At 35.1% G+C, this 21,971-nt stretch overlaps 1 protein-coding gene across 2 annotated transcripts in view; it reads left to right on the top strand.

Annotated features, from left to right (window-relative positions):
* Window positions 1-21,971, top strand: part of ABCD3 (ATP binding cassette subfamily D member 3) — an 80,191-nt gene that overhangs the window by 20,586 nt on the left and 37,634 nt on the right. Inside the window, exons 2-4 of one of the 2 annotated variants that reach the window (XM_046013898.1) lie at window positions 5,328-5,364; window positions 12,944-13,042; window positions 16,788-16,876. In XM_046013898.1, coding sequence (XP_045869854.1) covers window positions 5,328-5,364; window positions 12,944-13,042; window positions 16,788-16,876 — 225 coding nt within the window. Of the gene's footprint in view, window positions 1-5,327; window positions 5,365-12,943; window positions 13,043-16,787; window positions 16,877-21,971 lie in introns of those variants that run through there. The other variant, XM_046013908.1, reaches the window with a different exon arrangement.

Raw genomic sequence — 21,971 nt, 5'->3', positions numbered from 1 at the left:
TGGTGAGTGCTGTGAAGTGTATAAACCTGGCGATTCACAGACCTGTACCCCTGTGGCTAATAATACATTATATGTTAATAAAAAAATTAAAAAAATAAAGCTGCTATGAATATTTGTGTAGAGTTCGTATATGGACATATGCTTTCATGTCCCTTGAGTAGATACTTAGTAGAGGAATGGCTGGATTGTATGGTAGGTGTATGTTTAACTTTTTAGGAAACTTGTCACTGTTTTCCAAAGTGTTTTTGTATCCTTTTATATTCCCGTTAGCAGTATGGAAGATTCCAGGTGTTCCACATCCTTGGTAACTTGTGATCTGTCTTTTTAATCTGAGCCATTCAAGTGGGTGTATGCAGTGCAGTGGTTTCTCACTATGGTCTTAAAAGGGAACATTTGAGCATTTTCATGTTTATTTTCCGTCCATACATTTTCTTTGACACAGTGTCTGTTTAAATCTTCAAATGAATTGTCTTAGTCTACTCTAAGAGTTTGTTATGTAAGAGCAAAATTTTGATGAAGTCCAGTTTGTTGGTTTTTTTTTTTTTTTTGGTGCAGCTTATACTGTGGGTCCAATTTAACAAATCTTTGTTTAACTCAAGATTACAAAGTTTTTTCTTCCTGTTTCCTTTTCTCTCATAGTTTTAGCTCTTACATTTAGGTTTGTATTCCACTTCAAATCAATTTTTTTTGTGTATGGTGTGCAAGTGTTGAGGTTAATTTTTTTTTACATATGGCACCCACTTGATCTGGTACTATTTGCTAAAAAGATTATTCTTTGCCCGTTGAATTGACTTAGCACCTTTGCCTTAAATCAGTTAGCTGTGTATGTGTGGGTCTGTTTCTGGACTCTTCTGTTCCTTTCATCTATATTTGTACTCTAGTATCATACACTCTTGTTTATTGTAGCTTTATAATAAGCCTTGAAATGAGATACAATTCTTCAGACTTCATTTTTTTTTCCAAAATGTATGGATTATTCTAGGTCCTTTGCAATTATAAATGAATTTTAAAATAACCTTGTTACTCTGCAAAAAAGCCTGATGGGATTTTGATTGGGATCCCATTGAATTTCTAAATCAATTTGGGGAGAATTGACATGTTAACAATATTGAGTCTTCTGTTCTGTGAGCATGTTTTATCTCTCTCTTTAATCATCAGTGATTTCTCTGCAGTGTATTATAGTTTTCAGCATATAGGTCTTATACATCTTCTTTTTCTTTCCAAGTTTATTGTGAAATAATTACTATTTGGGGTGCTTTTGTAAATGATATGTGTAAAATTCTAATTTCCAATTATTCTTTTCCTATATGTAGAAATACAATTGATATTTGTATATTGTATCCTAGAACCTGGCTGAACTTGCTTAGCTTTTTAATAGATAGATGCCTTAGGATTTTCTATATAGATTTTATAAAATTTGCAATAAAGATAGTTTTACTTTGTCCTTTCAATTCTGTGTGCCTTTTATTTTTCTTACCTTTTTGCATGGTGTTTTCCAATAACAGTATTGAATAGAAGTAGTGAGAATTGCTATCTTTGCCATATTCTGGATCACAGAGACTTAGACTTTCATTAATAAATACAATGATAGCTGTAGGGGTTTTTGTTTTGTTTTGTTTGTTTGTTTTTTTGTTTTTTTTTTAAGATTATTTGAGAGCAAGAGTGTGAGCTCGAGTAGAGGGGTGGGTGCAGAGGGAGAGAGAGAAGCAGACTCCCCACTTAGCAGGGAGCCTGATGGAGGCTCAGTTCTAAGACCCTGAGCTCATGACCTGAGCCAAACACAGATGCTTAACCATCTGAGCCACCCAGGTGCTCCATAGCTGTAAGTTTTTATTGATGTCCTTTATCAGATTGAGGAAGTTCTTTTTATTCCTTTTTTGGTAAGAGTTTTTATGATGAATAGGTGTTAGATTTTATCAAAGCCTTTCTTGTATATCTACTGATATGATCATATGGTTTTTTTTTTAAGACTGTTAATATGGATGAATTATGGATTGATTTTCAAATGTTAACCTGATCTTCCATTTCTTGGGTAAATTTCTCCCATCCTATACTTTTTATAAATAGTTGGTTATTAGTCTTGTCTTTTTTTAATAATGTCTTTGCCAAAGAAAAAGAAGCTGGCATAAAGCACTTCTTGCATTATACCAAAATGCAGAGATTGTCTTGAGCGTATGCACTTGTAGTTGTTTGAATTTTGAGTGAAACTAGCCTTTTTTTTTTCCATTTTATTTATTTTTTTCAGCGTAACAGTATTCATTGTTTTTGCACAACACCCAGTGCTCCATGCAAAACGTGCCCTCCCTATTACCCACCACCTGTTCCCCTTTTTTACTTGGAAGAATGACTAAATCACTGTAGTTATTTGGCCTTGAATATTGCAGACATTCTCTTGTAGTGCCCTTGAGGAAAAACAGTAGTGTTTGTTGCTGATGTTACAATTTAAGCTTTTAAGTGATAATTAAAATTTGGAAAACTTGTCTCTGCTACCATGAGCTTGATAGCTTGATAGCTTCCTCATGGTTAAGACTTATCTGATGAGATAGGTTGGGAGTATTGACAAATGTAATTCTAAAAAATATTGCATAGTAAAATATATTGCATTTGGAAAGTCTACTGTACAACTCAGGGAATCATTATTTTCCTTTTAAGATTTTATCTTATTTATTTGTCAAAGAGCGCACAAGCAGTGGGGAGTGGCAGGCAGGGGGAGAAGTAGACTCCCTGCTAGGCAAGGAGCCTGATGTGGGACTCAGGATCCTGGGATCATGACCTGAGCAGAATGCTTAATTGACTGAGCCACAGGCGTCCTGAATCATTATTTTCCAAGAGACTAACGCGTATTACAAAATTTTGTGTGGGCAAAAGATTAATTGGAAGTGTGATATAATGCAGACCAATGGATTTTATTGTATAAGATACAAAGTTCATTGATAGGGTTTCAGACTGCATTGTAACATTATAGTATCAAGGAAGAATATCCACAGTTATGAAAATATTCCTGTTTTACAACTACATATCTCTATCACAATAGATAAAAAGAATTCATACTCTCATACAAAAACCCAGTTTTCTTCTATTAAGTCAGACATTAATGAGATTTTCCAAAATATAAAACAGTGCTTCTTTCCTTACTAAATTTTTTTGTTTGGGAAAATACAGTTCTTTTTATAACAAATTTATTTAACATGTAATATATGTATTATCTTTAAATGAATTTTGTTATACCCTGGAGCGTAACGAGAAAACTGATGAGTAATGATTGTTGTAGATATTACAGATGACCTTGCCATTAGTGTGCAAATCAACAATACAGTTTGAACATGTTGAATACCTTTATTTTAATGTATTTAGCTGATAAATTGATCTTTTCAGTAGCCAGACGGAATACACAAGAGTAGAAGACATGTCTTATTTGTTTCAAACCTTTTTTAGTTTCATAGGATAAAAAAATACTGAAAATTTGTTAGAATTGAATCTGCCTACTAGTAGATCATGTTTTTGGAAGTAAATTAACTTCTCTCCAGTCTTTAGCATGACATTTCTAGTGAAAAAAATGTAACCCAATATTTAGGATTCTAGCATACTGTTCTAATTTATCCAGAAAGATGTATATATATTTATATAGTTAATGTCTTTGTATTGAGAACATCCATGGAAAACATTAAAGAATTCTTTAAAAAGAGGAATTCAGAAATCCTTATAAAAGGGGCTCATAATTAACTGCACATGCCTGAACATATATAAAGGAATTTTCTGAAACAGTTTTACAACCTCATAAAAACTTTAAAACAAATAATCCTGTAATGCAGTTAAAAATAGAAAAAAAAAATAAACCCAAGCACTCTTAGAATAAGAGCATTTACTGAATTGTAATTAAGTTTGGCTTTCTATCCTTTTTCAGTGACCCTGGTATCTTATTACTGGAAGTGTTCATTCTACAGATTGTTGGAGCTCAACTAAGCATTGAACTTAAAGGGTTGATATATAATATGTGCTCCCAAGAATAGATGTGAAGTTGTGCTACCTAGATTCTTCTTCAAAGAAGGGCCTACTGTCCAGCTGAAAGGAGTTGGATCACCAAGTAACCCTTTCTGGACACACCTTAAGGTCTGCCGTAGTTGCAGAGCCACCTTCCCTGAGCTCATGACCTCCTTGGAGCAGGATGGGTTTGTAGACTGAGCAAGATAAAGATAAAAAAACCTGGCTGTTTCAGTCTTTCACAGACTACTCTGATGGATAATACTTGCTACAGGGCTTCCTGCCTGATTGAAATTTTACTGGGCCTGCTTCACAGTTTTAGCTTTCCTTGCCTTCATTTCATAGGTGTTGGTCCCCAGTAAACATTTTGTATCCCAGGTACCACCTCATGTTTATTTTGGAGAGACCAACCTGCAATAGCTCCTGATCTCATGAAACTGATTTACTGGGAGGAAATAGCAATCAAACAGGAGATTTAAAATGATATCAATGTTGTATAGAAGTGTAGGGTGCTATAGTAGTGTGTTATAAAAAGAACCTAAGTCTGGTTGATACATTGCTTGGGTAACCTGGATTAGTGGTCAGACCTGGGTACAATTGCCAAATTAATCACTTTGAGTAGCATGAGCCATACCACTAACCAAGTCAGTTTTTAAATTTGTAATGTGGAATGACACATGGTCTTCCCTGCTTTAGGCTACTAACCTGGGATTGCTCACATGGCTAGGAGAAGAGTCCCAGCAGCAAGAGAGAGAGGGCCCAATGCACATTTTTCAAGCCCTTGCTTGCATCAGTTTGCTATATCTCATTGACTAAAGCAGTTCACATGGCCAAACCTTGATTCAAAGATAGAGAAATAGACTCCACCTCTCCATGGGGAAATTTGTAAAATGAGTGTGTGTGTATTAAAAATAACTAATATAATGCTTGATATAGTAGTAGTTAATATTTATTAAGCACTTCCTATAAATAATATTGAGTAAGGGACAAGTGGACTATTTTATTTAATATATATGTTTTTTTAAGATTTTACTTATTTTTGAGAGAGAGAGAGAGCGAGCGAGTGTGCATGAGTGTGGGGAGGGGCAGAGGGAAATCACACTCCTGCTGAGCAGGTAGCCCAATGCACAACTCAATCCCAGGACCCAGGATCATGACCTGAGCTGAAGGCAGATGCTTAACCGACTGAGCCACCCAGGTGCCCTATATTTAATATATTCTATCTCTGTATGATATGAAAAAGAAGGAATTCATTTGGAGAATTTGGTGTATTCTTCTGATCTCTTAAAATAATTTTTATGATGGGAACAGTTTGCAAATAAAGCTCTCTTTTCTTTTCTCTACAGTAAGAAAAATGGAAAACCACCATTACAGAACAACGAGGTAAAATTTTAAGTACTTGACTCTTTGGGATTTCATATATTTATTTATTTTGTTACAGAACTTTGAAGATTTGTTTATTTATTTTAGAGATAGAAAAGAACCCATGTGTGAGCATGGTGGGGGAGCAGAGGGAGAGAATCTTCAAGCAGACTCCCTCACTGAGTGCGAAGCCCCCTAGGGGCTTGGTCCCAGACCCATGAAATCATGACCTGAACTGAAGCCAAGAGTCAGAGGCTCAATATACTAAGCCACCCAAGTGCCCCTTGTTACATAATTTTGAATCATAATTTTAGAATTAGAAGGGGACTTAACTATTATCTTTACTCCACTGTGTATTATAGCAGTTCTTTTTGAAATAGGATTCCTTGATAGGTGACTTCTAGTATTTACTTGAATCTGTTCATTTGATGAAGAAGTACCACCTAGGAGGCAACCATTACCATATTAGTTCTAGCCCACGATGAGATTAATCTTCCCTTCTGCCCTCTCAGTGATTGATTCTATTTTTGTCTTTTGTAGCCACACAGGACAGGACTGCTGTATTTTTTCTAATTGACTCTCATAATGTTTGAAGATAGTTGTACCTTCTGAGTCTTTTTTTTCCATGCTAAGCAGCCCCTCATTCCTTCAAGTGTTTCTTAATCTCTCATGTTTTCCAGTCCTTTTTCAATTCCGTATACGTTTTTCTGGACCTATACTGCTTAGTTTCCCTAGACATTATTTTTAGTCTAGAACATAGTTGTCCAGATGTGGTCTGATTAGGATGGGACACAACAACACTATTACAAATATCTTGTTATGAAAGCCATATTGCTGAAATTCAGCCTAAAATTGCTTTTATTTCTTTAGCCCTAACTGCTGTTTACATTGAGTTGAGTTATTATAAATCATAACCTTCAAGTATCTGATGAATAACTCTGTTGGCAGATTGCCTATAACTGTATTCATTAGTTGGTTAGTTTCTTTCTTTTTTAATAATGACTTTACTGAGATATAGTTCAAAGACCATAAAATTTATCCATTTACGAATACAATTCAGTGGGGGCGCCTGGGTGGCTCAGTGGGTTAAGCCTCTGCCTTCGGCTCAGGTCATGATCTTAGGGTCCTGAGATTGAGTCCCGCATCCGGCTCTCTGCTCAGCAGGGAGCCTGCTTCCTCCTCTCTCTCTCTCTCTGCCTGCCTCTCTGCCTACTTTGATCTTGCTCTGTCAAATAAATAAACAAAATCTTCAAAAAAAAAAAGAAGAATACAATTCAGTGGTTTTAGTATATTCACAAAAGAGTTGTTTGGCTAACTAATTTTAGAAGATTTTCATCTTCCCAAAAAGAAATAGCATGCCCATTAAAAATCACTCCTCATTGCCCTCTTTTCCTAGTCCTTAGTAACCAACCAGTAATCTGCTTTCTGTTCCTGTGATTTGCCTATTTCAGACATATTCTATAAAAAGAGTCAGATAAGATGTGCTCTTTTGTCCCTGACTTTAACTTAGCATGATGTTTTTAAGGTTCATTTGTGTTGTTGCACGTATCAATGCTTCATTTCTTTTTATTACCAAATAATATTCCTTTGTATGAATTGACCACATTTATCCATCTATCATTTGAGGGAAATTTAGGTTGTTTTCATTTTTAGGCTATTATGAATAAGGCTGCTATGAACATTCATATGCAGGTTTTTGTGTGAACCTGTGTTTTCATTTCTTTTGGTATATACCTAGGAGTGGAATTGCTGGCTCATATGGTAACTCACTTATTTCTTTTTTTTTTTTTAAAAGATTTTTTTTATTTATTTGACAGAGAGAGATAACGAGTAGGCAGAGAGGCAGGCAGAGAGAGGGGAAGGGAAGCAGGATCCCTGCTGAGGAGAGAACCTGATGCAGGGCTCGATCTCAGGACCGCGGGGACCTGAGCCGAAGGCAGGGGCTTTAACCCACTGAGCCACCCAGGCGCCCCTCACTTGATTTCTTTTGACTAAACATTAGTTTATTCCTATATATGGCAGCTTATTGGATCTGTACTATTAGTCTATACTCTAGTATGTCTGTACTGTTAGTGTAAATTTTGAATGTAATTCTAGCATCTAATATGTTAGGTAGAAGGCATTATTCATAATTTAAATTGGCCTTCTCTTTTTTCCTCACCATTGCTGATAATATTGACTGTGTAAAGGACCAAAGAAATTACTCTGGCATCTCTTAATCTTTGTTTGCTTGCTTATTTTTGGTTATGGTTTATTTGGTTATGATTATATTCAACATAGCAAAATCTGGTTCATATTTCTTATTAAGGACCACAGTAATTTTATAAGAAACATCAAACCCTTGAATAATTTATTAATTCATTTATTAAGTCAGTCTCTCAACAAATATTGATTGAGCCCTCCTAAATGCCTAGTTATTGGTCTTGGCTCTGGGTGCATAGCAGATACAAATATAAGTCCCTGCTCCCGTGGAGCTTAGAGTATACTACATGTCAGTGAATATCCTTAAAAAAGAAGAAAATGGAAAGAGTTAGACGTGACTTATTCCTAGGAAACTCATGCCAGCTTCTAGTGATTTGTGTCTCTTAAATCTTTCTACATCCTCCATATAATGTCTGTTCTCTGAATATCGTGGAGATTGATAAGAAAATTGCCGTTCTTTGGTTTCTGTGATCTTTTTCTCTGGCTTTGAAAAATGGGACAAGGGATGCTTTTCTTCTTGTCTGGCATATCTCCATCTTCATAATCTGTCCTACCTAAATTATATCTGAGTAATCAAACCTTCATTATCTTATTATAGCTACCAACTGCATATTATCAAATCTTCAAGGTCTAGGGCATCATTAAAACTTGTCAGTACAACTAAATTCATCTAGTGATTTTTTTTTTTAATTCTCTTTTTTGTACAACTTCTTTTAGCATACACTTATTTGCTCATTGCATAGTGTGAGCAAGATAGCTTTAGGTTAGATTACATTTTGGACAAAAACAAGATATAATGTGGTATGTACACTTATAGCACATTTGCAGAATTTATAGGAAGTGAATGTACATACACATATACACATATATGCTAAAATGAAATCTGGTAGGATTATGTGCCAGATATTAACAGTTGGTATCTCTAAATGGTAGGTATAGTCTCCTTATTTTTGCTTATCAGAATTTTCTAATTTTTCTATAGTTAATGTGTTATTTATGAGGGCAGACAAATAAAAAGGGAATTTTTTTATTGAACTTTTAACTTTTTATTTTATTTAAGCTTTTTATTTATTTGACAGACAGAGATCACTAGTAAGCAGAGAGGCAGGCAGAGAAAGAGGAGGAAGCAGGCTCCCTGCTGAGCAGAGAGCCTGATGCAGGGCTCCATCCCAGGACCCTGGGATCATGACCTGAGCGGAAGGCAGAGGCTTTAACCCACTGAGCCACCCAGGCGCCCCTATTGAACTTTTTTATAATGTTTGGTGAGATGGTAAAGTTTTCACAAGACATGAGATTTCGGAAGGAGAGGAAGATTTAATAGAGTTAGTGTAAAGAGGTAGTTGACTGGATTTAAAAATACTTAATTTTGATGACTGTATACATGATATAAAATTCAAAATAAATACTGCTGGGGAACTATAAACTTAGATGGGGAACTTAGCATTCCCGTGCATATTTTATACTGATGAGGTGTGTGTATATTTGTATATCTTTTAGAATAATTTTTTTTAAAGATTTTATTTATTCGACAGAGAGAAAGAAATCACAAGTAGGCAGAGAGGCAGGCAGAGAGAGAGGGGGGAAGCAGGCTTCCCGCTGAGCAGAGAGCCTGATGCGGGGCTTGATCCCAGGACCCTGGGATCAGGACCTGAGCCTAAGGCAGAGGCTTAACCCATTGAGCCACCCAGGCGCCCCAATCTTAAACCATATAGGTAGAATTATTTTGCTTCTTTAATTTTATAAGTTGATCATGGTGTGTATCATCCTACTTTCAGCATATTTTTTAGGTCCTGTGTTAATGTTTATGTTGATAGCTGTAGATCTAGTCAGTTTAACGGTTTGACAGAATTCTGTTGTATAAATAGGAGCAGCTTCCTTTTTTATGGTGTAGAGTTTTCATTTCATAAATTTTGTATAGTTTATGTAATTTTATTTATGCATATTTAGGTTTTTGATTTTTATGATAAGATAGTGTGCAGATGTTTTTCATTTATGTGTTTAGGCATATGTGCAGGAATACCAGTAGGTTAAGTACCTTAAAGTAAATTTGCTGAGTTATTTTACAGTCTGCGTGCGTTTTACATTTTGATAGGGCACCTGGGTAGCTCAGTTGGTTAAGCAACTGCCTTCGGCTCAGGTCATGATCCTGGAGTCCTGGGATTGGAGTCCCACATCGGGCTCCCTGTCTGGCAGGGAGTCTGCTTCTCCCGCTAACCTCTCTCCTCTCATGCTCTCTCTCTCTCTCTCAAATAAGAAAAATAGTTTTTAAAAAACCATGATGATAGGTGCTACTGTAGATCTACCTAATAGTTGTGTTGATTTACACTTTCTCCAGCGATGTACAGGAATGTTTATACTCTTGTCAGCGCCATAGAGCTTTTTATTTGTTGTTTCAAAGGTCTTTTTCAGTCCATTCTAGTTCATCTCACCTTTCTAAGTGGATTGACACCTCAATAGGAACTTCTCTTTGCCCTTTGACCTTGTTGCCTCCTGAATGTCAGGTATATTATTTTCTGGTTGCAGTATTTCTTTAACTATTTAAATGGTCTTTATCTAATGATTTGCTTTTTCTGTAGTTTACATTTTAAATTTATATCCTCAAAGTGTTTTTTTTTTAAATTTTTAAAGAAATACTGGAAAGTTCACAGGTAGAGGAAAGTCAATTGTGAAATTAAAATGAATTCATTGGAGAGGCTAGTAGTGTTTACGAAATGTACTATCTCTGTAGGTACTCTCCTTTAGATTTGGTTTCAGATATGAATCTTATTATGTATCAAGAATGGTAGAATGTCATGGTATTTCTTCATCCTTTCTGAGCCAGCCCTCTAGTCCAGGTGTTTCTTTGCAGAATATGCTGTAATGACTTCAGGAAACCTATATGCAATTCCTTCATGGCTTGAAAGGTAATGGAAATCAAGTCAGGCTTTCAGACAGTTTGTGATTTTGAAGTGATGACAATAGGAATAGAAATAAAAGAGGAGGAAGAATTACATAGCATGTAGCAGTTAATATTTTAAATTCCTTCAATGTGACTTTCTTATAACTTTTTTTAAACTTTCTTCATTGTTTTCCCTAGATCATTTCTTGAAAGCAGCTAGAAGCTAGAAATAGGTAATCCTCTGTTTAAGTCAGAAGGTAGCCATTTTATTTATTATTACTCTGTCTATTCAAGGGTGTTCATGACATGTGCAGTGGGGTGAGGTAGGAAGGCAGTGATAGGAAAAACTTGAAAGTAGAAGTTTAATTTTCTTTTTTTTAAAGGTACTTGGTATCTGTTGCCTTGTCTTTATTTTCTTCCTGTATTTTCTCAGTTTGGGAAAGTAAAAGGGAAGATTTTTTTTTTTTTCCCCTTTTTATTTATTTTTTCAGCGTAACAGTATTCATTCTTTTTGCACAACACCCAGTGCTCCATGCAAAACGTGCCCTCCCCATCACCCACCACCTGTTCCCCCAACCTCCCACCCCTGACCCTTCAAAACCCTCAGGTTGTTTTTCAGAGTCCATAGTCTCTTATGGTTCGCCTCCCCTCCCCAATGTCCATAGCCCGCTCCCCCTCCCCCAATCCCACCTCCCCCCAGCAACCCCGGAGGGAGACAAACCATAAATGACTCTTAATCTCACAAAAGGGAAGATTTTGGTTGAAGTTGTAGCATTTGGCTTGAGGAAAATAGGACGAAGTAAATATACTGTGAGTAGTGCTTTTGGCCTGTTTCAATTTCTGGTGTGTTCCTGTCATTCAAAACAGTGCCTGGGACTGTGTTGCTGTCATTCAGAACAATGCTTGGGAATATTTATTGAATGAATGAAGGAACACATGCATGTGTGACTGAAGTAACTGGACCTCTAATTCAGTAGGATGAGGTTTGCAACCTTCATAAGGTTTCAAAGATCTGAACTCTGTTACAAGAGTTACAGGATAGACTGATTCTTACCTTAGTCTTCCTGATCTAACTCTACACACACAGTGCCTTCTGAGTTCTTGATCTGTGATTCCGTAATGCATTCAGTGCCTGTTAGGATCATATAAATATAAAGCACTTAGCAAAGTGTCTGACATATAGATGGTAGCTTATTATTATTCTAATTCAGTATACAAACTATTCATTTCAAGTTCCTCAACTTAGATAAAACTTACACTAAAGTTTATCTAATTATAGAATTTATTAAACCATGGGTATTTATCAGGTGCATAGTATTTAACAAATAAGTGAATTGTGATTATAGGAGTTGGGGGAGGGTCTCAATAGGGGGATCGCATCCTTCTCGTGTCTGTTGCTTCTTGCAAGAAGTTTCTCCTGTATGTTCTTCTAAACAGTTCAGGTGTAATAAAGTAAATAGCCTCTACCATATCCAAGTTATGTTACTTTTTCTTATTCCTTCAAAAGAAATGTCTGAGGGTGATGAGATTTAATTACTGCTCTTAAGTTTCTCTGGTAGTTCCCACTACACAGACTAAATAAACTTTAAATCTTTACTGTGGTTTCAAGGGTCTGTCTTTTGTTGGTCCTGCCAACCTCTTCAGCTTCTCTCATTTTTATTCTCTTTGTTTTAGCAATTCTACTGTCTCGTTCTTCAGTGTGTGCACTAAATTTCTTCTGGACGCTTGGTTTTGTGCTTGATGTTCCCTGTGCTTAACTACCTTCCTTCCCTGAGGTTATCACATGGCTTCACTTTATCTATGTCTCAGCTTAAATATCACCTCCCCACAAAGAACTCTGGCTTGTCATCCTGTCTGAATCTTGTCTTTTGCTCATGGCCCTGCCTAGTGTATCTGTAACAACTTATTGGTTTATTTTTATCTGTATTTATCCTGCTAGAATGTGAGCTGTAGGAGTGAAGAAACCTTGTTTGTCTTTGAGTTTATGAAGAAGAGAGAGTGAATTGGTAGATTGCATGCTGGAAATGCTAAATGCTAAATCTAGGAATCTAAATGTTTTCAGTAATTACTATCAGGAAAATTCCTGTTCAGGATTTTAAAAACATTCTGCTGTTAATCAGGAAGTGGATAATAAACAGTCAGTAAGTAAGTAAGACATTTCTTAGCTGTCTCTCTGATTTCATCTTCTGCTACCATCCCTTGCTTATAGTTCCAGTCAGACTGGCCATTTCGTTGCTTCTCAAGCAATTAAATGAGCCTATACCTTGGCATTTTGCACTTGCTGTTTCTTCTGCTTGCAGTATTCATCTCCCAGATATTTGCATGGCCCCAGAACTTCTCACTTCCTTATTTAGTTTTTGATAACATCTTATTTTCTTGAAAACATGTTTGAAGAGCAGTGCAAGTTTGCACTCTCTAAATACAGTATCCATTTTGATAGTTTTTATTATTGACTTAGGTGAAATGTGGTTCTTTAATATTACTTGTTATAAATATCTTAATTTTTTTGTTTTAATGTAGAAAGAGGGGAAAAAAGAGCGAGCTGTGGTGGACAAGGTGTTTTTTTTAAGACTCACACGGATTCTGAAAATCATGGTTCCTAGAACATTTTGTAAGGAGGTAAGTCTTGAATTATAATGTTAAGTGTTTAACTTTTAAGCTTACATGAGATCAGAACAATAAAATTATAAAGCTTTTGTTATACTACAGATCAAATGTTTTCTTGTGTAGGTAATAAAGACTACTAATTTTTTTTCTTTAAATTGTCTGTTATCCTTGCAAGTACCCTTGTTGTTTGGTGCCAGATTTTAAATAGTTTCCTCTTGTTTATGAAATAGGATTTCATTATCTTTTATGTGAAATATTAGACTACTTCAGTGCAGCTACTCTAAATGGTGTTGTTTTATTATAACTAAGTTCTATGAATAAAAACAAGATTAAATTTAGAAAGACAAACCTTTTTATTACATTGAGATCTTCATAAGTCACATTGATATGGAATACGTTTGAAGGTTGTTCTTTCATATTTGATTAAATATGTTTTGAGATACCTAGAATGATATATGAATTCTTCTAGTATTTTCAGGAGATGAGCTGGTTTTAGGAATAAAGTTTTTATTATCGTTTCCTTTGCCCTTTTATCAAGATTATCTTTATCATTACCTGAGGAGTATTTTTAATGATTAAAAAAATAAGATAATGCTGTGTTCTCCATCTTTAATCACCTTTTGTAGAACCAGAAATATCATCACCTTTGTCTCTTTACTCCCCATACTTCATCCTTTCAGCCACTGGTATTGGGTCATTTTTCGTTCTAAACATTCTTAACATGGATATTGTAGTGTTCATTGTTCTCGTTTCAAAGAAGCTCCCCTTTTTTATCTTCTCTGCCAAACTTATTTTCTTGTAGTGTAATGTTTTCCATTGTTCAAATTTTAAAAACCATTGGACTTACAATCTATTAATAGCAACAAAAAGATAAGATATTCCCAAAGCACTGTAATCCCCAAAGAGAACCCATATCTCCCTATCACACTGGACTTGCTCTCTTTCTCCCTCATTTCTGCATCATGGCTTGTAGATTCCACCCTTTCCAGCCTCTAAAACATAATTTAATAACTTTTTTTCCCTAATAAGATAAAGATAATATATTTTCCTTGAAGAAAAATTAGAAAATGCAGATAGATTTCTTTTTCCTTCTTGGTGCCTCTTAACCTCTCACTCAGAACTTCTATCAGTATTTCAGTGTCCAGAACATATTTTAATAAAAATGAGCTCACACTGAGACTTTTTAAATTTGCTCCCTTCCTTATTTTTAAATATTTTCTCTTTGTGTTTCTCTTGAATTAGTCTCCCTTTCCATTCCTACTGTTCTCACTGTAGTTTTCTTACCTGGATTATCATCATCTCTTAATTGGTCCTTTTGCCTCTTCTTGTTTTCATAATAGTCTTTTTTCTAAAACCCTAATAAAAGCATTTGTCTTCTTTTTTTCTTGGAGGGTACATCACAACCTAACTTTGATCTTTCTTGCACTATCATCTGCTTAGAAGAGTTTGCTATTTTGTTGTCAGACTCTGTGCTCTTATGCTTTCATGACCTCATGTCTGTGACATCTGTCCCTGCCCCCCAACGAAAACAGATACTTACTAAAAAAATAGCTTGATGCTCATTATTTTCTTGAAGTTTTCTCTTTCTACAACCCACCTGATTGAAGAATTCCTGTTTAAAATACAATCTTCTCTGGAAAGATTTATATATTCCTCTCTTGATCCGTTAAGAGTTCAGTGCTCATTTGACTTTTTAGGAGGGGTTTGCTGAGTGTAAAATGAATATGAGATATTGGATAGATCTCTGGTAGTTAGTAAGGGAGATACCAGGGCCTAACTTGACCAACCTCCAGCTTTCTCTAGGCCCAGCCATGCTGCAGAGTCATTTTACACATGATCTTTGAGAATTATAAAAATCCAAGTTTAACCTCAGTTGACTGGGGGTTTCACTTAGAAATAAACTCTCATAGAAATGACAGAAGATTGGAAGTAGGGATAGAGAGACTAGCCAATTTAGGAAATAGAGAAATGATAATGTTGCATACGAATAAATGGAAGTTCATACATATCATGAGGTGAGGGGCTGCCTAAGTCATTGCGGTTCTTTGGTTTCTGACATATTCCACAAACCCATTCATCATGGAAATAGTAGTGATTCTAAGGTCATCCTTTGTAGAAAGGCACTTCAGGAATATCAGAAATCAAAGTTTGCCAGATTTTGCTGAGACAAGTAGGTACTTATTTTAAGGAAAAATTAAACTGAGAACAGAAAATCAAGGCAAAATAAACAATCTTTGTCTAGTGTTACCTTTATGTGTCAAATGATTAATTTAGAGTTGAGACTATATTTAAGGTCTGAATTAAAAGTTAGTATTACATACAGTTAAAGTGACATCTACAGATACTATTTATTACAATTAAGAGGTTCTTCTGTTGCCAGTTGAATACCTAACTTTCAAACGGGGACTAGAGTAGGAAGATGGGATCTTTGTTTTCTGGCCGACTTTGGGGTAGCGGCTATCATTGCTCAGTCACAGAAGCTTTCTTTGACATTGTCTTTTCTTGTGGCTTCATTATTCTGTGTTTATGACTCCCTGCCTCAACTACACCTAAAGTGCTGTACTTCTAGTACTTTCATCTTTTTTAACAAAAATATTTGTTTTTCAAAAATTACATAAGTAATAGTTGCAGTTGCCATGCAGCACCATCATTTTGAGTTTAAATATATTATCCAATAAATGTCCCTGCTGCTACATGCCCTCTTCCTGACTTTAGCTTGTATCTTACTGTCGTTATTCTTCCAATTTAGAAGATTTAAATAGCGTTAGCTTTGAATGCGCGCGCGCGCGCGTGTGTGTGTGTGTGTGTGTGTGTGTGTGTGTGTTAGAGGTTAGAGGATAGGTTCCCATCTCACAGAGAGAGAATGGACTTCTGACTTAACCTCTCATCTTTTCCCCTTGGTAATCCATCTTCCACAGCATTGCTTAAGTAATGTCAAAATGACACTTTTTAACATTTTGTTCTACCTAGAGGCTTGCAGTAGTTTAATATTGCTAAAGTCTGCTGGATATGCAATACTGTTATTCATATGGTTTCAGTCTATTTCCTATTTCTCATTAAATCCTTTATCTTTTTTAACTCATAATCATCATGCTCTCCTTTGTTTTACTTGGTCTGTTTGATATCATTCTAAAATCATAATCCTCTTTTGCCACTCAGGCCTTCATATTCTCCCACTTGTTCCACGAAGTGATACAAATATACTTATCTACTATGCTGTTTTCTCACTTTCTGTGTATAAGTTTTCATCACAAAATTGAGGGCAGGGGCAGTATTAGAGATTTTTCCAACAAAGTGAACCAAGTTTATTGCATTAGGCACAATTTAGCCTTCAATATTTGCTTAACTGTACATTAATAGTTACTATCATTTTTTGTTTTAGACTTCCATATTAAAAATCTAAGACAATCACAGTACACTGTGATTCAGGTAATCAAAGTTATACTACTACCTTCTAGTATGAAGACAGATTATTTATAGGAAGACAAATTATTTGACCTGCCTGGGATTCACTTTTGAATTCTGGATGAGAAAGTTAGATTAAATGATGTATAAGTCTTTTTCATTTATATTATATTTTTAAATTCTCTTAAAAGTATATTTAAAAATTGCCTATACATAAAATGTCAGCCATTGTATTAAAGCTAGAATAAAGATTTGAATTTAGAAATAAAAAATCATTATCTTTGCCAAGGTAATGTTTCTTATAACTTTTAAAAATGCATTTATTTAATTTACTATACCTGGTTTATTTTAGACAGGTTACTTGGTACTTATTGCTGTTATGCTGGTGTCTCGAACATATTGTGATGTTTGGATGATTCAAAATGGGACACTCATTGAAAGGTACTTTTCTAATTCACCTTCCTCCTAAATGTACAAAATATTGATTTGTCTCATATTTAACATTATCTTAAGCAAAAATTAGATTCTTAATTAGGTATAAATATTTAAGTCAAATTATGTATTTGTTCATTTACTTAACAGATGTTTATTGAGTGTCTCCCATGTGCCAGGCATCCTGCTACTCTGTGATAGGGATATACTGGGGAACAGGAGAGACTTTGTACCAAGTCCTGCAGAGCTGACAGTTTATAGAGAGTTAGGGACAAGGAAATAAATTAAAACGCAGTATAATAAGTGCTGGAACAAGGGCTAAAAAGTCACCAAGTAGGTTGTCTAAAATTAATGAGATAATTTGGAGGAAAATACCAAAGCACTTCAGAGAATCATATTGAGAATATTTATTAGAAGGAAAAAAACAATTTGTAGACATTTCCTTCAGTTTTGAAGGTAGTGCTTTGTACATTTTTTTCATTATAGTCTTTGTACATATTATCATTATGATTGATAATTTTGAATTTAAAAACTTATAGTAACAGTTGGGATATTAACATTTATCTGTTAAAGATTGTATTCCTGATGATACCAGGAATGGTATGAATGTTAGAGTAAAACATTTTTCTTGGAATTCTCTTTCCTGGCCTGCAGTATTTTATCAGAAAATTTCTTAAAGTACTTAATCTAATAACTTTTTGAAGACACTACTAAAAATTTTTGAATGTGTTCCCAAATTTTGAAATAAAGTACTTTTTTTTCCCCCCTCATATTGTTGATTTGTTTCTCAGGATTTGTAGGATGAGGAAGAACGCTTTATGCACATGTTTTCTGACTCATCTCTCTTGGCAAATAGAGAAAGTATATGCATAGGATTAAAACCCTAACTACATGCCTCAGAACATGTGTAATTGTGCAGGCTCTTGTATTAAATACGGGTCTCCCTGAAACCTGTGGTCAGTGCCCTGCCTTTTTTTTTTTTCTAATTATAGTAATATATGAACAGCTTAAAAAGGAATACATGAACACAGCTTAATGTCAAATAGTGTTACTGGACTTAATAACAAACACATCAGTTCTCTGCCCCATTCTTCTACTTGTAACTGCCACTCCCAGAGCCAGTTGTTTTCTTTTTACTGTTCATCTGTACCTGTGTATTTCAATGTAACTTGTTTACTGTCCTAAATTTCTCAGTTTTAGAGAGCATGCATTTATTTCCTACTTTGAAAGATGAGAATTAGCTCTTTTACACTCCTACCCATGACCACGTTCATCCTCTTATGTTGTTTTATCGCATTTTTTGTCATCAGAATTTATTGTTTACATGATTTTTCCTGTTTACAGCTGAGCCACATGCTGTACTTTGGTAGTTTCTTTGCTATACAACTTTTTGTTTTTCCTCGCATTTGAAAATTGCAAGTTTTTGTTTGTGTACCTTAGTTCTTTGCCTACTTCTTACTAATTCAGCTTAAGCTTATTTGACAACACTGTAACATCTTCTCAGTATTGTAATATGGTCATACATACCAGGTGATCTTTTGATTTTTGTCTATTACCACCGCACCCTATACCTCTTGTTAGTTTCTTGTCTTCCTGCCCTAATCTGTACTGATTGCACTTTAAGGCAACTAAAGAGCAGTCCACTTTGAATTTGCTTTAATTATGATCTTAGGAATTTCTTTTCTTTTCTTTTCTTTTTTAAGATTATTTATTTATTTATTTGACAGAGATCACAAGTAGGCAGAGGGGAAGGCAGAGAGAGAGAGGGGAAGGAAGCAGGCTCTCCACTGAGTAGAGAGCCTGATGTGGGGCTCCATCTCAGGACCCTGAGATCATGACCTGAGCCTGAAGGCAGAGGTTTAACCCACTGAGCCATCCAGGTACCCCATTTTGGGAATTTCTTGTATCTTTCTCTTGTGCATTAAATACCTGTTTTCTGAAACCTCTGTCTTCCTTTTCCTTATTTACTTTATCATTTTGGCATGTACATGGTTTTTCTGAGAAAGGGCACAATAGAAGTAAATTTTTGAGACCTGAACTCTTGTATTTGATTGATAGTTTAGCTATAATTATACATTCCAACTTGGAAACCATATTTTGTTAGAATTTTGGAAGCATCACCCTGTTGACTTCTGTAGAGCTCAGCAGTTCTAAGCCTTGGTTGCAGGATGATTAGAATCATCTAGGGAATTTTGAGAACCTCTAATACCTGGGCTCACCCCTAGAGATCCTGCTTCAATTAGTCATTAGTTTTTGAGACATCCCAGGTGATTCTAATGTGCAGCCATGGTTAAACACTGCTAGTCTAGTTGCTGCATTGGGTACGGAGGTCCACTTCTGTGCTGCTTGCCCTTCCTTAGTGGTGGGTCTGTTTTTAGCCCCCTGTGGAAGCTTTTATGATTGTGTGTTGTTGTTTTTGGTGTATTGCTGGTGTTTAGGATTTTACTGAATGTTGCTGTGAATTTTTTTTTTTCACTGTGCTGGGCTTAGGTGGGCTTTTTCAATTGAGAAACTCATTCTGCATTCTGAGAAATTTTCTTGTGCTTTTAAAAAATTCCTCCTCTTTTTTTTTCTTTATTTTTTTCTGGAATCTTTATTACTTGAGTGTTGGAACTCAAGTTATAAGATAATCAGATGATTATCTTACAATTTCTCTACTGTTTCATCTCTGACATTTTATTTTCTAGGAAATTTCTTTTTACTTTATCATCCAGTGAATTTATATTGTCATCATTTTATTTCTAAGAGTTATCTTTTTGTATATATGTTCATTTTTAGAGCAATCATTCTTGCAAGTGTGTGCCTTTTTTTTTTTTTTTTTTTTTTAGCTTCCTGCATTCTTTCTGTTTTTTTCTCGGTCCTTCGTTCTCATTTTTGTTGTTCATATTAGAGGCTTTCCTTAAGTCTGTCACTCTTCCCTGTCTACTCATCTTTAAAAGTGAAGGCCTAGGGGCACCTGAATGTCTTAGCAGGTTGAGCCTCTCCCTTCGGCTCAGGTCATGGTCTCAGGGTCTGGGGATCGAGCCCTCCATCGGGCTCTCTGCTTGGCAGGGAGTTGGCTTCCCCCCTTCTCTCTGCCTGCCTCTCTGTCTATTTGTGATCTCTCTCTCTCTCTGTCAAATAAATAAATAAAATCTTTAAAAAAATAATAAAAATGAAGGGCTAAAAAACTTGCTAGAAGCCAACTTGAGCACTTACTGATTGTTGGTCTCCCTGAATGGTGTTCAGAGAGAGTCTGGTCATTTTTGTGTATGTGCCTCAGTGAGGAGAAAGTCCAAGAAGTTTGTTATAAACATAATAGAAGTGTTTATTGGTTGCTGCTAGCGTATCAGCCTTGGAAGATCAATTTTACTGCTAAGTCCTGCTTATATGAGCTGTGTACATAAGTAATTTGAGTCCTTTGTATATGTTAGAGAAGACATGTATGTCCTTTTATATGGTTATAAAATTTTATATTTTTTCCTTCAATAACTTTATTATCTAAGTACCCTATCTATTAATAAAAATACGGGATCCCCAACTATACAAAAATATATATATATGTAATATATATATTACATATATAATGTATATAACTATACAAAATATATTTTGTTAATAACAAAAATATGCAGGTTATATCTACTAATCATCATGTTAGCTATCTGTGTAGAAAGTCATACATTGCATATAAAGAACCTTCTACAACCTTGGTATAGTGTAGAAGAGTAGTTTATTTTTTAAACTTTACTTTTCACATTTTATGATTTCATGTTTTTGTAATCCAAAAGAATAATACTTACTCTTCTAAACTAGACATTTCCAACTTTAATTGAATAGATGCTGATTTTAATTTTCTCATAGTCTTAAATGCCCTGGGGAAAATGCATTGCCGAGAGTGGCATGAGCCAGCCTATAATTTTATTGAGTAATCAATTTGTTGGGTACCCAGGTTATTATTATTTTTTTTAAGATTTTATTTATTTATTTGGCAGAGAGAGAGAGATCACAAGTAGGCAGAGAGAGAGGGGGAAGCAGGCTCCCTGCCGAGCAGAGAGTCCAATGAAGGGCTTGATCCCAGGACCCTGAGATCATGACCTGAGCCAAAAGCAGAGGCTTTGACCCACTGAGCCACCCAGGCACCCCTGTTGGGTACCCAGTTTTAAAATTTAGATATGACATAAAAAATGAAAAAAAATCTTAGAGTTTCTAAAAAACATTATTTTGATACTACTAAACTTACAGAAAAGTTCAGAAACAGGAAAAAACTTCCATATACTCTTTTTTTAAAGAAAGTTTTTTTAAAGATTTTATTTATTTGATGGAGAGAGAGAGCAAGCATGAGCAGTGGGGAAGGGCAGAGGAAGAAGCAGACTCTCTGCCAAGCAGGGAACCCGATGTGGGGCTTGATCCCAGAACCCTGGGATCATGACCTGAGCCAAAGGCGGATGCTTAAACTACTGAGACACCCAGATGTCCGACTTCCATGTATTCTTAACCCATATTCATCAATTGTGAAGCAGTCATTTTAAAGTAATTTGTTAATTTGTTAACTTTCTCTTTCATAAGTATTTTTGAGCTTCTGTATATGAGATCTTTGATACTTAAATTTAACATTTTTAAACATTGTGAATTCATAATATGGAACAGTTTTATTTGAAAAACAACACATTGCTCTAACTTGCTACTAAAGCTACATTATAAATTGGTTGTGTTTTTTTCCTTTTTGCTTTTTCCAAAGAGGTTAGATTCATCTATTTCTGCTTAAAAAAAAAAAAAAGTCTGAAAGAAACTCATTCTGGTCCTTAATTTACATTTTAATATCCTTTACATCTTTTTGGCTTATTTGTTAGCGGTGGCTAAAGACTTTGGAGTATGGGCAAATTTTAATAGGACAGACTTCTTCAAGGTAGACACAGGAGATTTCATATGAAGGCGAATCCTTCCTACCTTGTTGTTGTTAAAATGTAATTATAAAGATATATTTTATTTCTAGCCTTTTGCCTACCGGCATTTTAAAATCATTTTAAAATCACGAAATCATCTTTTATAAAGATCCTTACGTATTTTAGAAGTAATATGATATAAACTGTAAAATTACTCTTTTTATTATTTTTCTTTTGCA

The sequence above is a fragment of the Meles meles genome, chromosome 1 (assembly GCF_922984935.1).
Source record: "Meles meles chromosome 1, mMelMel3.1 paternal haplotype, whole genome shotgun sequence".
Classification (NCBI taxonomy): domain Eukaryota; kingdom Metazoa; phylum Chordata; class Mammalia; order Carnivora; family Mustelidae; genus Meles; species Meles meles.
Note: the sequence above shows the minus strand (reverse complement) of the source record. Positions and strands in the feature narration are given on the sequence as shown.